The sequence below is a fragment of the Poecile atricapillus genome, chromosome 14 (genome assembly GCF_030490865.1).
Source record: "Poecile atricapillus isolate bPoeAtr1 chromosome 14, bPoeAtr1.hap1, whole genome shotgun sequence".
NCBI classification, from domain to species: domain Eukaryota; kingdom Metazoa; phylum Chordata; class Aves; order Passeriformes; family Paridae; genus Poecile; species Poecile atricapillus.
This window is the reverse complement of record NC_081262.1, coordinates 11968099-11981199: the sequence shown is the minus strand read 5'-3', so window position 1 is coordinate 11981199 and position 13101 is coordinate 11968099. Positions and strand designations below refer to the sequence as shown.

The 13101-nt window shown below is 47.0% G+C and overlaps 1 protein-coding gene across 2 annotated transcripts in view; it reads left to right on the top strand.

The window, feature by feature from the left end:
* The window catches only part of INTS1 (integrator complex subunit 1), a 28281-nt gene extending 22859 nt beyond the window's left edge, over positions 1-5422 (top strand). For both annotated transcript variants that reach the window (XM_058849606.1, XM_058849605.1), the window contains exons 39-47: positions 416-549; positions 917-1109; positions 1378-1505; positions 1953-2065; positions 2628-2741; positions 3573-3643; positions 4136-4227; positions 4300-4409; positions 4809-5422. In XM_058849606.1, coding sequence (XP_058705589.1) covers positions 416-549; positions 917-1109; positions 1378-1505; positions 1953-2065; positions 2628-2741; positions 3573-3643; positions 4136-4227; positions 4300-4409; positions 4809-4924 — 1071 coding nt within the window. In that variant the 3' untranslated portion in view covers positions 4925-5422. The remainder of the gene's footprint in view (positions 1-415; positions 550-916; positions 1110-1377; positions 1506-1952; positions 2066-2627; positions 2742-3572; positions 3644-4135; positions 4228-4299; positions 4410-4808) is intronic.
* The last annotated feature ends 7679 nt before the right edge of the window (positions 5423-13101 follow it).

Below are 13101 nucleotides of genomic sequence, written 5' to 3'. Positions count from 1 at the left end.
GATGCTCAGCTTAGATGGTGAGGACTGGCAAAAGCTTCCTGGGTGACTTTGGTTTCTTTATTTTGCTTTTCTGTTACCCCATCCCTGCCTGCACTCTCCAGAGCAGAGTTTCAGTGTGGTTTATTTTGCAGTGTCCTTCTGTAAAATAATATAAGCTCCACAAGCTTCTGTGTGCCAAAGGCTTCTGTAAGGCACAAGTGTGCAGTCATCTGATCCTGCTTTGATGTCTGTAGGGACTGTGGACTTCAGATCCCATGCCAGCTGGAACACTGCATCGACTCACAGATTCTACCTGAAAATAATTTCTGTTAACCCCCCTGTGTAGCTGGAAAGGAATTGGGAAACACTGCTGGAGAGCCAGGGGCTGGTTTGTACATTAAACTTCTTAACAGTTTGCTCATTATTTTTCTTGCAGCTTGATGCCCTGGTTCACAGATTCATTAACCTCCTCGCAGACACCAGTGACTCCAAGTCATCCGAAAGCCGCGTGTGGGATGCCAATATGGCCTGCAGGAAGTTGGCTGTGGCTCATCCCATCCTCCTCCTTAGGTACCTCTCTCTCCCTGTGTGTGGCTGGGGTTTATTGAAAAGCATCCACCCTTGTCCTAGAAAGGGAACAAACTTACAACAATCACAACAGTGGTGAGAGAATTCACCTTCATGTACGGAAGTCAAGAGAAAAAGCAGCAAAGTTACAGCTTTTACAATGAGGCAAGACCTTGTGTCTGTCAGAAATAATCTTGGAATTGGAGACGAGGGAACAGAATATGGGTGGGAAATGGGGCTTGCTGAGTCTATTGATATGGGGATCAAGACCAGAACTCTGAGAGAGTAAGGGATTTTGCCTTCCAGGACTGAGGAAACATGTAACTTTCTTGAGAGATCTAGGCCTAGATTTTCTTGTTTGGTGTTCCAGGCACTTGCCAATGATTGCAGCACTGCTGCACGGCCGTGTTCACCTCAATTTCCAGGAGTTCAGGCAGCAGAACCACTTGACCTTCTTTATCCACGTCCTGGGGATCCTGGAGCTGCTCCAGCCGCAGGTCTTCCAGAATGAGCACCAGGCGGCACTCTGGGACTGTCTCCTGTCCTTCATCCGTCTGCTGCTGGTAGGAAAATCCCTGCTTCCCTCCTCGTGCAGGCTGCTGGCCACTAGATGGGGAAGCTCGTGTAACACAGGGCCAACCTTGGTGCTTCTCATTTGAAGGGAAAGCCTTCCTAAATGCCTAAGAACAAAAAAGTGCATTAAGTACCTCGGAGAGCTTGAAGAGGAGGCAGGAGATCAAGAAACTGCTTCCTGGTACCCAGAGGTGCAGGATGGGACAGTGTATTGCTGGGTTTATTTGGTTAACTCTCACCTTCTTGATCCTTTCCCAGAACTACAGAAAATCCTCACGGCACCTGGCTGCCTTCATCAGCAAGTTTGTCCAGTTTATCCACAAGTACATCACGTGCAATGCCCAGGCAGCTGTCTCCTTCTTGCAGAAGCACTCGGATCCACTCCAGTAAGCTTCCTTATACCTCTTAGCCCATGTACAGTCAGATTGCCAGGAGCTATTCAGAGAGAAGGCAGCAAGAGGATGTGACAGAGTAGCTGCTAATATGGCACTTTTTCACCCTTGGCTCCCTTAAGTCTTCATTGAAATGAGCAGCGTATCTCTTCTTTATAGGTGAAAACTGAGCCCAGGGAAGTCACATAATGACTTTAACTCACATGATGGCCTAAATGTTATATTGAGATATTTCCAGAGAGGCAGCTGGAGAGTCTTTCCCCAGAGCAGTAGCTGCAGGGTCTTACCTACAGATACGTGGGGAAAATGCATTTGAGTTCCAGTTATGAAGAAAGGAAAAATCTTGTTTCTGTTTCTGAGAAGCTCTTTGTTTCAGTGTACGTATCTGTGCTCATGCTCTTGTTGCTATTGAAAGCCAAACACGCCACTTCTTTTTCCCAGTGACCTGTCATCAGACAACAGTGACCTAGCAATGCTGAAATCCCTCTTGGCTGGGCTGAGTCTGCCTAGTAAGAGTGGCATCTTGGACAGGGGCTCTGATGAAGAGAAGGATGGTGAGTCTGGGTGGAAGAAGAGTTATTCCAGCTGGTGAACCTGCAGTCTATGTTGGAGAATAGGTGTTTTTGTGGGGTGTATACTGTGCTTGTTCTTGTAACAGCTGAATATGTTCAGAGTGGAAATTGCACTTGTATGCTCAGCAGTTGGGAACCAGTATCTGGGATGGGTTAATTTGTTTTCCTGCCAGTGGTATCCCTACTGGAGCAGAAGAACAGCCCTTAATAAGGGTGGGTTTCCTGGTCGTGGATTTTTCCCTTTTAATCCACATTCAAGGATTGACCTGTTGGGGGAACTCAAAGGGTGCATCCATCCTTCCACTGTTTACAGCTTGCTCAGCTTGCATGGGAGAATTATTCTGTATTAAAAGAGCTTGTGGAGCTTCCTCCTCAATGTCAGCTGAGGGGGTTACAGGAGGTGCAGTGAGATTTGAGGCAGTGTGAGAGCCAGGAATTGTAGCACAGCATTGCTGGTGGCTCATGATACACCACTGCACTGGTAGGGAATACTGGCCAGTCCACAGGCTGTCAGGAGTGCCCTGCTCTCTCTCTCTCCCCACAGATGAAGCAGCTGCTGGCTCTCTCCCCCTGGTCAGCGTGTCCCTCTTCACTCCCCTCACGCCGGCTGAAATGGCCCCGTATATGAAGAGGCTCTCCAGAGGCCAAACAGTGGAGGGTGAGTGAGGACCTGCAGAGCTGTGCAAAGACACAGGGCAAATGCACACATTTGTCAACCTTTTTACTTATCTGTCAGCAGCAGCCTGGTTTCCTGTTTCAATCTTGTGTTTGGAAGTCACCAGCAGTTAGGATGTTGTTCCATTTTTGGATTAACTTGTCCATAACCTCCTGTGATTCTGTGACAGAGGCTTCCTATGATTCTGTTACCACTTAGCTCAGCAGTACTTCAATGGCCTCTACTTTGAGGCTCTTCAAGGATCTTTAAGTATTTTGGGGGATAGTATGAGTAAATCAAGGAGAGCTGCAGTTTGAGCCAGGTCTGAAGTGCTGATAGGAATGAAATACCAAACTGATGAGAAGCAGGATTTGTTAGAAATCCCCAAATGGCCTTCATGGAAGAAAACCATGTTAACCTGGCATATGGGAACAATAATCTTCTCCAAAGGTCTTCTGAAATTACAGGTGTCCTGTGTTCAAACCTAAGTTGTGACAGTTTTCCTTCCAAGATGTAGAGTAGGACAAAAAAGTCCTGCCTGTACCCTGTTTTTTAAAGAGACACTCTGTGAAGGTATTTACTTACAGAAGAAGGTGCTCTGGAACTGAAACCTCTCGCCCTATTGCATTCCTTCCTCTGTCTGGGCAGGTTGGTTGTGTTGATATGGCACATCCCTGCTCTTCTCCTTTTTGAAGAACTGCCTTTATTACATTGCCTCTCTGTGCAAGTGGGAGAACTTGATGGCTTGGGATTTTTTTTTTGTGGGGAAAAAGAAAAGATTCTCTGCTGGTTCAGTGAATTTCAGTCACCTTTTCAACCTGTGTCTTCTCCCAGACATCCTGGAGGTGCTGACAGACATTGATGAGATGTCCAGACGGAGGCCAGAAATTCTTGCCTTTTTTGCTGTGAGTATTGGTGTCTCAAGCTTCCACTGGAAGGAAGAGATTCTTTTCATCAGTCTGTTGCACAGCCAGCTTAAGCACTACCCTCCTTCTGCGTTTTGGATGGTTGTTGCAGCATGTTAGGAGAAAAATATCTCTGGGCAGACAATGTTTTCCTCCATTGCATACTGGCTCAACCATCATCTGCTTTATGTCAGAGGACAAATTAAACCTCTGTCCTCTTCCCAGGGCAAGGGGAGAACAGAACAGACCAGCTCTGTTGAATAAGCTGGAAACTAGGGAAAACTCAGCTGTCCCACATGAAACAAGATTTCAGAAGGGTACTTTAAAGTAATCAAAACCAGGATAATCTGTCTTACAGAGAGGGATTTCTGGGGTCAGCCAGTACCTGCTGGATTTGTGTTGGGCTGGATTGGTGTAGAGGGGGAGTAATGCCGGTCTGAGGAGTTTGTGCTCCCTGAATGGCCCTGTGATCCACATTTGTCCATCTTTCAGACCAACCTACAGAAGCTGATGAGTTCATCAGAGGATTCCTGCCGAAACTTGGCCTTCAGCCTGGCTTTGCGCTCCATCCAGAACAACCCCAGGTGAGCACCACTGGAACTGAGGCTGTGCTGGCTGATCTGCACTGTACTGACACTGTCATGTTTCACTCCCAGCATTGCTGCAGATTTCCTGCCCACCTACATGTACTGCCTCGGCAGCCGAGACTTCGAGGTGGTGCAGACAGCACTGAGGAACCTGCCTGAATACACCCTCCTCTGCCAAGGTAGGTGGAGATCAGCCATCTCTGGGCATGGTTGGCCTCAAGAGGGTCAGAGCTGGGGTCCTGTGCTGGGAACAGCTCCTCTGGGAAGTTGCCATGGATTGCTGTTGTTTTGACCAGGCCATTAATACCAAGTAGCTTTGGGCTGAGCTTTACAAGGGGAATTTGTCAAATAGAGACAAGGGGGGTTTCTTTGAAGTAGATTTACTCACGGTTTTCTCTGATTTGTGACCTCTCACATGATCACAAACCCACAGAGCTGTTAGATGGGGGATTGGGGCAAGTTCTTATGGGAGGAGAGATTTCTCATGCAGCTGCAAATGCTCACCCAGTGGTTGTTGGTGGATTGCTCTTGCACACGGAGCCCTCGGCTGGTCCTCACTCTGCCTTTCCCTTTCCCAGAGCACGCAGCAGTGTTGCTGCACAGGGCCTTCCTGGTGGGCATGTACGGCCAGATCGACACCAGCTCTCAGATCTCAGAGGCCTTGAAGATTCTGCACATGGAAGCCATGATATGAACATATGCTTCTGGGAGTTCCACTTCCAGAGGAATTAGTTTAATGGATTCATCAGCTGCATTACAGCCCTGTAAGAAGAACAGTGTATTGCAACCCATGTGCTGGAGGATCAAAGAGGTGATGTGGCAGGCCAGACCGTGCTGGAAAAGAAGAAGGTGCTGACTGAAGATCAGAAAGGGGCAAGGATCAATCTGGCTGGCTAAGATGCCATTACTGTGGGAGAAAAATCTCCTGAACATTGTGCCAAACAGGGACCACTTCCTTCATGGGGTCTTGGGGCAGTGACTGTCAGTTTGTTGTTTAGGGCTTTTTGTGTCTCCAAGAAGGCAGAGGTGCTGGGAGAGCAGAAGGGAGTGAGTGATGGCCCTTGCACTTGAAGTGTCTGCACTCTCTGTGATGATGAGAACATGCAGATTTGTGCAGGGGGAGAGACCACTTTGGTTTCTGGGGGTGGGTGTTTTTTTTATTTTATAATTAAAATTAACTTTGTTTCCATTGTGCCTGTCTCTGCTCCCTTGGGCATAGTTTGACATCATTCTCCCCCTGTTCTTCAGTCTCTTATTATTCTAGACAAAGCATCTCTGGAAGACCTGTCTCCATGGCCAAGTGCTCACAGAACTGTCTTGGCCTTTTACAGGATATGCAAGAAACTGATCAGATTTGGAAGGGTCAGTGGGGTACCATGGATGAGTTGGGTCAGCACCAACTGCTGACCTTTAAGAGGTTCCTTGGAAAATTTTTGTTTAAAAACAAATAAAACAAACTTCTTGATACATCTGCAACCGTTCCAGCAGCTGGCCACTGTCAGAGTGGAGGCTTTGAACAAGCAGCTGGGAACTGCCAGTTCCTCCCGGTGACTCTTCTGACCACTGCTCTCTGGTCCTTGCCTGCTGATAGGGGTGATGGTTTATTTGCCAGCTGTCATTTGAGGACAGGAAATCTTCCTTTCCCCTGCTCCAGAGAAATTACTGCTCCATGTGCTTGTTCTCCAGCTTCACTTAATTTTAATCACCAGTTTGTTCTCAATCACCATTTGTCTCTATTCCTCTGGTGCTCCACTTGTTAGTAGAGAAACACTGTAATATAGTAAAGACAAATATCCTGGAGGAATTTTATCTATATCTCCTTGCTGGTGGCAGGGACAATTGTGACCTCATAGGTGGCTGGGTGGGGAAATACTGTCTGTGCTTGCACATGAGGAATACCACAGCTGAGCACTTTAGCTAGTGTGTCAAAATAGGAATGAATTTCCAGCTTTCTTTGTAGAGAAATGGAGAAGAAAAGGAGGAGAACTGAACCTCCCATCAACTCTAAGTAGCCTTGTCTTTAAACAGAGATTAGAGCCATCAGTTATGGATACAACACGCTCTTTTCCTCAGCAGCATCTGCTTTGCATCCAGAGCCACTACTGTGGCAATTAGCTCCATATAAATTATGTGGAGGAACAGCTGAAGGAGATCAAGTCAGTGGAATGGGTTTCCTGAGGGGCTCAGTGACAGCAGGATTAACGCCTGTCCAAGGGGAGCCAGTAATCTCACTGGGAACCCTTACCTTAGTCCCTTATCACACATCATTAAGGCACTGCTCAGTTTGTCAGAGCAGGGAGGTAGTTCTGTTGGTGCTGCTGTGGGCCTGGAGCAGCTGGGAACTTGTGGGACTTCCTGGAAAAGGGCTATTAAGGACTTTGAGTCAAGGAGCAAGGAAGATGTCTCAAGACTGTTATTGTGCAAAGACAGTGAGTCAAACATAATAGCTGTGCTTTGGTGAAGATCCTCCGCAGCTGGGGCTTTCCAGAAATTCCACTCTGGGGCTGCAACTACAAACATTTACAGGCAAAACCAAACAATGTGGTTGGTACCAAATTGTCCTGTGTCTGCTTTGCAATGCCTGTGGTGAGCAGACCTGCTCCAGGATGCCTGGGTCACAGGAGCAGGGCACGCTTGGATGTTGGCAGAGCTGCTTCATGACCCCTCAGTCCAGAACAGACAGGCTTTGCAGAGCTGTGTGGAAAGAGATATGTCTGGGAAGCTGGAAGGAGCATCTCTTTAGCAGCAGCAGCAGCAATCACCTTTTGGGAGATCAGGAAATGAAGTCAAATGGAGATGATGTGGGTGGAAGTTACTCTGCAGAACTGAGACTTCCCATAGATCTCCCAGTACAAAAATCATCATCTGTGATTTGTTGATTTCTCCTTTTTGCTGTGTTGAAAGTTCCCACAATGCATTTTCTCTGCTGCCATCCTGTGCTTGGACCCAGTGGAGCTAAGCTTCCTTGGCTTGAAGCACATCATCCAAACCAGATCAGTGCTGAAAACAGGGCTGTCAGAGGGTGCCTGGCTGTGTGGAGACAGCTCAGGGCAGGAGCCCATCCCTGCTGTCAGGGAAGGCAGCCGTGACAGCTCTCAAAAGGTTGGTGACAGTGGTATGATGCCCTGACACTTGCCTGCCTGTAATCTGTGCTCTGTAACTTCCATCTCTGCCTGGCTGAGCACCTCCTCTCCTCCCATCCTGGCTCAGCTGACAGTGTCACCCTTCACAGCTCTGCCAGGCTCCTGCTGGGGCTGGGGGCATCTTCTGTGTCTTCAGGAGCTTGTGCCTTGCTCAGAGGAGGAGTGGTGAGGAGGTTTGCAGGGTCTGTCCTGGCCATGCCAATGGGACCAGTGCAAGTCACTGCTCCCATCTGCCTCATAGGCAGTGCATCCCAAACTGGTGCAAAATGCTTCTTTGGATCCTTTCTAGCGAGAGTTTTCTAAAGAGCACTGGGCTGCCAGAGCTGGTGTCTGGGGCTGGGGAATGTATTTAACACTGGCTCGTGGGGAGGCTTTTTGTCTTCTCAGATACTCTGGGAATCCCTTGCCAGCTGTAGGGGGAGGCATGATGGGGAAGAGAAAACTGCCCAGAGGTTTGTTTCTCATCCTGTGGCTGCACCCAGCTCAGGCAAGGCTGGCTCTTGTCCAGCATGCACATGATGGACCATCACTGCTTGGCTGGGCACAAATGGACATCTCTAACCTGGCCATACCACACATCTGCCAGGCCCTGTGTGGCTGGAATTGTGGCCCCTCACATTGCCAATGCCCTGGAGGTTTGTGGCTTTTTGACACAGCTCTGGGCAAGGTTGTGCATCCCAGGAACTGTGAGGGGTGTCCTGGAGCAGCATGTAAATTTGGTCATGAGCAGGGCATGCCTAACCAGGGAGGTGCTTGCCTGTTCCTGACTCAGTGGCCACTGCCTCTGGGACATGCTTGGCACTGGGGAGCTGGATGAGTCCCAACACTGATCTCAGAGGAAAAACTGCCCAACCTGCTACGCCAACAGTGGAAGAGCAGGGAAAGGTGTGCAGGTAACAGCCACCAACTGGGACTTCATGGCTAAAGGCTGATGGTGTGCCAGCCATGGGAAATGAAAAAGGGTAAAGAAAAGCTTCACCTTGCAAGGAGCAGCAGGCAAGAAGTCTTGTGGAAAATAAAAAAGAAGTGGCAAACTCTGTCTCCATTAGCTCGTGTCTGTGAGTGGAGTCTATTCCCGGGACTGCTCCCTGGGGCCCTGCCACGCTTCCTCCAGCCAGCCTCATCTGTGACCTGCAGCAGTGACAACTGCAACCCTGGCCCTGCCTGCCCTCAATTAACTTCTTCTGGCCACACCACAGTTCAGGACAGTACAGTTCACACTTAACTCAAGCACTTGTTTGCTAAAAGCTAAAAATGGTAAGACTTTTGTTAGCTTTAGGAGTGTCAAAGTGAGCCCCATGCCAGCTTAGTAGCCTGGCTGCTAAAGGAATAACATTTGCCTGAGGTGGACTGCTCTCAGTGTTGCCTGTCCTTGTATTTAGATAATTTGTCCCTAAAGTAGCAGAATATAGAGCTTGAAATTTCCATAATTTTAAAATCAGAAGACCTCTGTAACGACATATCTGCCTGTCCTGTGCTCCTGGTGGTGTTTTGGTTATCAGCCTGTTTGCAGGAACACCATCTCTAACACAAGAAGATACTGGCAAAAAATGTCAAGACCCCCAGCAACAATTAAAAAATTAATTAAGCTACAGTAGTCCAATCACTGCTGGGTAATTATTAAGCTGTAAGAATTGCTAATTGTCTTATTAGCATTAAGCAATTATGCAAATAATGGAAAACATACCATAAGAGTAATAACATTACCTCCCTTCCTCTTTCTCTCTCTCTTTTTTATTTTTTTAACCAATAATGATATTAAAGTGATACATATGGTTTTATTGTAGTTTTGGAGAGGAGTGAGACCTCTAAGGGTACTCAACCCTTTTGGGGCATCCCAAAACACATGTACCATGAGTTCTCTTGCAGAGCTTGTAGTGCCCCACACCAGGCCATCCCCTAGTTCTGCACCCACCAAGGCACCAACATAGGGACACAGAGTGCTATACCAGGACTGGAGAGTCCCAGTTTTGTACTGTCATAGATATCCTAGGGGAGTCCCTGTTCTCCCTCTAGAATAAAACACATAATGTCTCAGGTTTGGTCTGGGTGAAAACAAAGCAATTTGTAGTTTTTCTGTCAATTTGGCGCAAAAGTGGAAAGTTCTGGCCTTTAGAGTTACTCTGTCTCAAGGATTTTATTGCTATTAAGTTTGTAACCTGAGGTAAGGACTGGCTTCTTCTTCAGGTGAGGTTCCAGCTGGATTTCAGGGTTCAGAAATAAGCTGAATGATGAGCAAGTTTTTTTTTTGCTCCTTGAAACAAGAACAAGACCTCACAGACCTCACTTATCCTCACTACCAGGAAAGGGAAACTTCACTTACCCATGGCTACAGAGGGCCTGGAAAACATGAAGGGCTTTTTTGCTTCAGGACGTTCACACTGTTAATCACTAACACATTTTATTGGTTTTACAGGCTTTAAACTCTGCTCTACTGATAAGGCACAGCATTTCAAAGTGCCCAAGCCAACTCCTTCTCCAGGGTGTGTCCTGCTCCTATGGTAGTGCCTTGATAAACCTGGGGTCACTTCACCCACTTGTGTGATCCAAACAGGTTTTGGTGTGCAAAACACACCTTTGCTTTCGCTTTCTGATAATAATGGGGATGTTTGCAGCTCCTGGAGGACCAGAGAGAGTGTTCTGCCATGGCACTGCAAAGACTGGAGATCACCATCATCTATTTCCCCTCCTTGAAAGAAAAGGGGAGATCACCTTATGAAATAAATACCACCTCCAACCCTCTTGGAGAGCTCCTTTCAGCTCCCTGGGACTGGTGACCCTTTTCGTTTTTCCTATCACCTGGTGTGTAGGATGCAGGATGTGAGCAATCTCTTATCTTTGTTGGCTGGAAATAACTTTCTGAAATCACCCTCTAGCCTGTCCCTCATTTCACTGCATTGAGGGACAGAAAAGCCACATCTGGCTGGTGGGTAGGAGGGACAAGGGAGAGACACTTCTTTCCATTTTGATGTGATATTGTATTATACCTAGGTGATAAGACACTCATTGTTCTGATGCTCACTGGTTTTGGCCCTTTGAGATTTTAGGATAATAGGTTTACCATTTCTGAGCTTCTCAGGGGGATGTGTTACAGAGAGATTTACCAAAGTGTCTTTTCCTGTAACTTCACATTTCTCTTTCATCTTATTGGAAGAATGGAAGAAGTGGAAATTCTTGTTCAGACTTGAATTTAATAATAACTTTTTTCTGCTACTTTTGCAGGTCAAAGTAGTCAGACTCTGAGGGGAGGCAGGTATCATGTGGAAGCATTTCTGCGTGAGTAGCTGTGAAATTGTTGGGGCTTTCTTTTCCCTGTTTGGGGCCTTTCCATCTCTGTGGAGTCAGCCTGGCTGCCTTCTGGGAAGACAGAGCTGATGAGGCATGTTACTGATGAGGCAAATGGCTTTTCCTTCTTGTTTTAAATCCCTCAATTTAATCCAAGCCATTGGCACGGGGATGTATGAGAGCTCTTGGCTACAACACACATTTCCTATTGTTGGGAGTGAACAGCCCTGCACACAGCCCACGGCAAAATTATGAAGTAGCTCAATTTGATCAGCTGATTTCTCATAATAGTTAAAAGATGTGATTCTTTCCTATGATGTTATGCTCTCTTATAAGAAAAAAATGCATCACTTGATTCTCAGCTTCATGATCCCTACATTTCCTGATACAAGGAATCAGGCTCTTCCTCCCCTTGAGTCTTCAAGCTGACAAATGTTGGTCAGGTTTTTTGGGCTTTAGGGTGGCCTAGTCAGACACATTTTTTTCTCTAGTTATGGTAAAATCCATTGGTTGCTGCATATGGGAACCAGGATAAATTTAAGAGGTTATGGCAAAGTAATCCCCACTAGTCATAGTCATAGCAACTGTCAGAAAGCAACATTTGTCTGGTGCAGTCTGGTATCTGAGAACTGAAAAGGCTTGAGGAAGAGAAAGAAGAATGTCTGCAAGCAGAGAAGAATAAATCAGTCCATATCTGTGGATTGCTGTTCCAACAAGCTTCCAAACACACCTTGGGAAGGGAGCTAGGGGAGCGGGCACTGTGCTGCAGGACACGCTTTGCTCCATGAGCCAGCTGTGCATCACAGGTGGGAAACCTCACTCAGCACTCTGGGAAAAGCTCAGTGAGCGGGGGCAAGGTCTGCAAAACAGGATAAGGACCTATAAGGCACCCTCAAAGGAAAATATGTAGAAAGGAGAGGTACAAGAGTAAGGATTTATAAGCATCATCCCCTGAGAAACATCCTGGGAGAACAGCAGCTGTGGGTAATAGGCAGCTGCACAGGCAGCTCTGCTCCCTTCCTGCCCCGTTCCTCTCTCAGTGTGTGTTAGTTTACCTGTTGGTGCATTAAAGGCTCATCATAGCTGTAAACTCCCACAGAGCTCCCCTTAATCACCAGCTAACACTGCACAAGTCTCTGCTGCCTGTACTTTGGAAAGCCATTATTGGGCTAGCAGTAATACTCTTACTGTATTAGTAAACTCCTTCAGCAATGTCATTTTAATCACCTTAGTGGATAACGTAGACCTGATTCTTCTGGTGTACCAAGGGCTGTACCTCCAGACTAACCCTCTCTTGGGATGCACAGCTTGGAACCAGCAACTAATAGTTTCTTCTTCTGGTGTCTGCAAGCCTGGATTTGTGGGACGGCCGTGCCGGTGAAAACCAGGGTGCAGTGCAGGGAGGGACGAGGTGAAACGTGGTGGTCTGTGATGCACAGGAAATCACAGCTGCTCTGAACCCAGCCTGGCTTCCCACTCCATGGGTCTGTGTCCCCTGCCACCCAGCCCCAGCTGCCCCTTCCCAAAGCACAAGGTAATGAGAAGGGACTAACTGCACCGACTCATTAAGATGGGTTCGTTAGAAGACAGATTGTCACGTTAAACAAATATATTTTAAAAAAACAAAGTCTCATTCTCTGGGCTGTGCCCCATCTGGGCCATTAAATCTGAAAGGGGTAAGTACAGCTGTGTCAAAGCTGCACGCAGGAGCTGATTTTCAGTGTTTGTGTGATTGGCAACTGGCAACCACTCCATTTCCAAACCTCATTTCCTTCTCCTCGTCTCCCAGTGCTGCGCTATGTCGATTGGAAGCGCAGCAGGGGATGCACACTGCTAAACAGAAACTCCACAGACACATTTCCTAAACCCAGCACTTCTTCTTTATTTCTCACCAAGCCCTAAGGTGAGGGTGGGAAGGGCTGCTCATTGTTAGCCAGGCTTTTTGTAAATGATACAGTTTTATCAAAGGTGTTGCGGAAATGTGGGACAGCTCATCTTTCAGGGCTCCAGCAAGTGTCTTTTTTGAGGGAAGTGAGTGGTAAAAACCCAACTTTGAGTTAATCCAGCATTTATTTTGATCGGTCCCTTGGTAGTCTGATTAATTTTGAGTGCAGATGTTTCTGCTTTCCATCACAGAATACACCCAGGACTCGGGAGCAGCCTCACAGTGCCGTATTTCCTCCTCACCACACCACTCGTATTACGGTTGTGCAGCAACATATGCTAAGGCCTTATTACAAGGGATTCCTATAAATGGCATAAAGGATTAATAATGTATTTATAACACAACTTTGTTTTAGTATAAAGTGATCTATAAATTTGTAATAAATGTTTTATAATGTTTTTGTAGCCTGTTATAAATGATAAATGGGAGACTATAGATGCCACATCAAATATTCATGCTGCATTGTGTGCATTATTATGCCATTACTGTTCAGGAAAC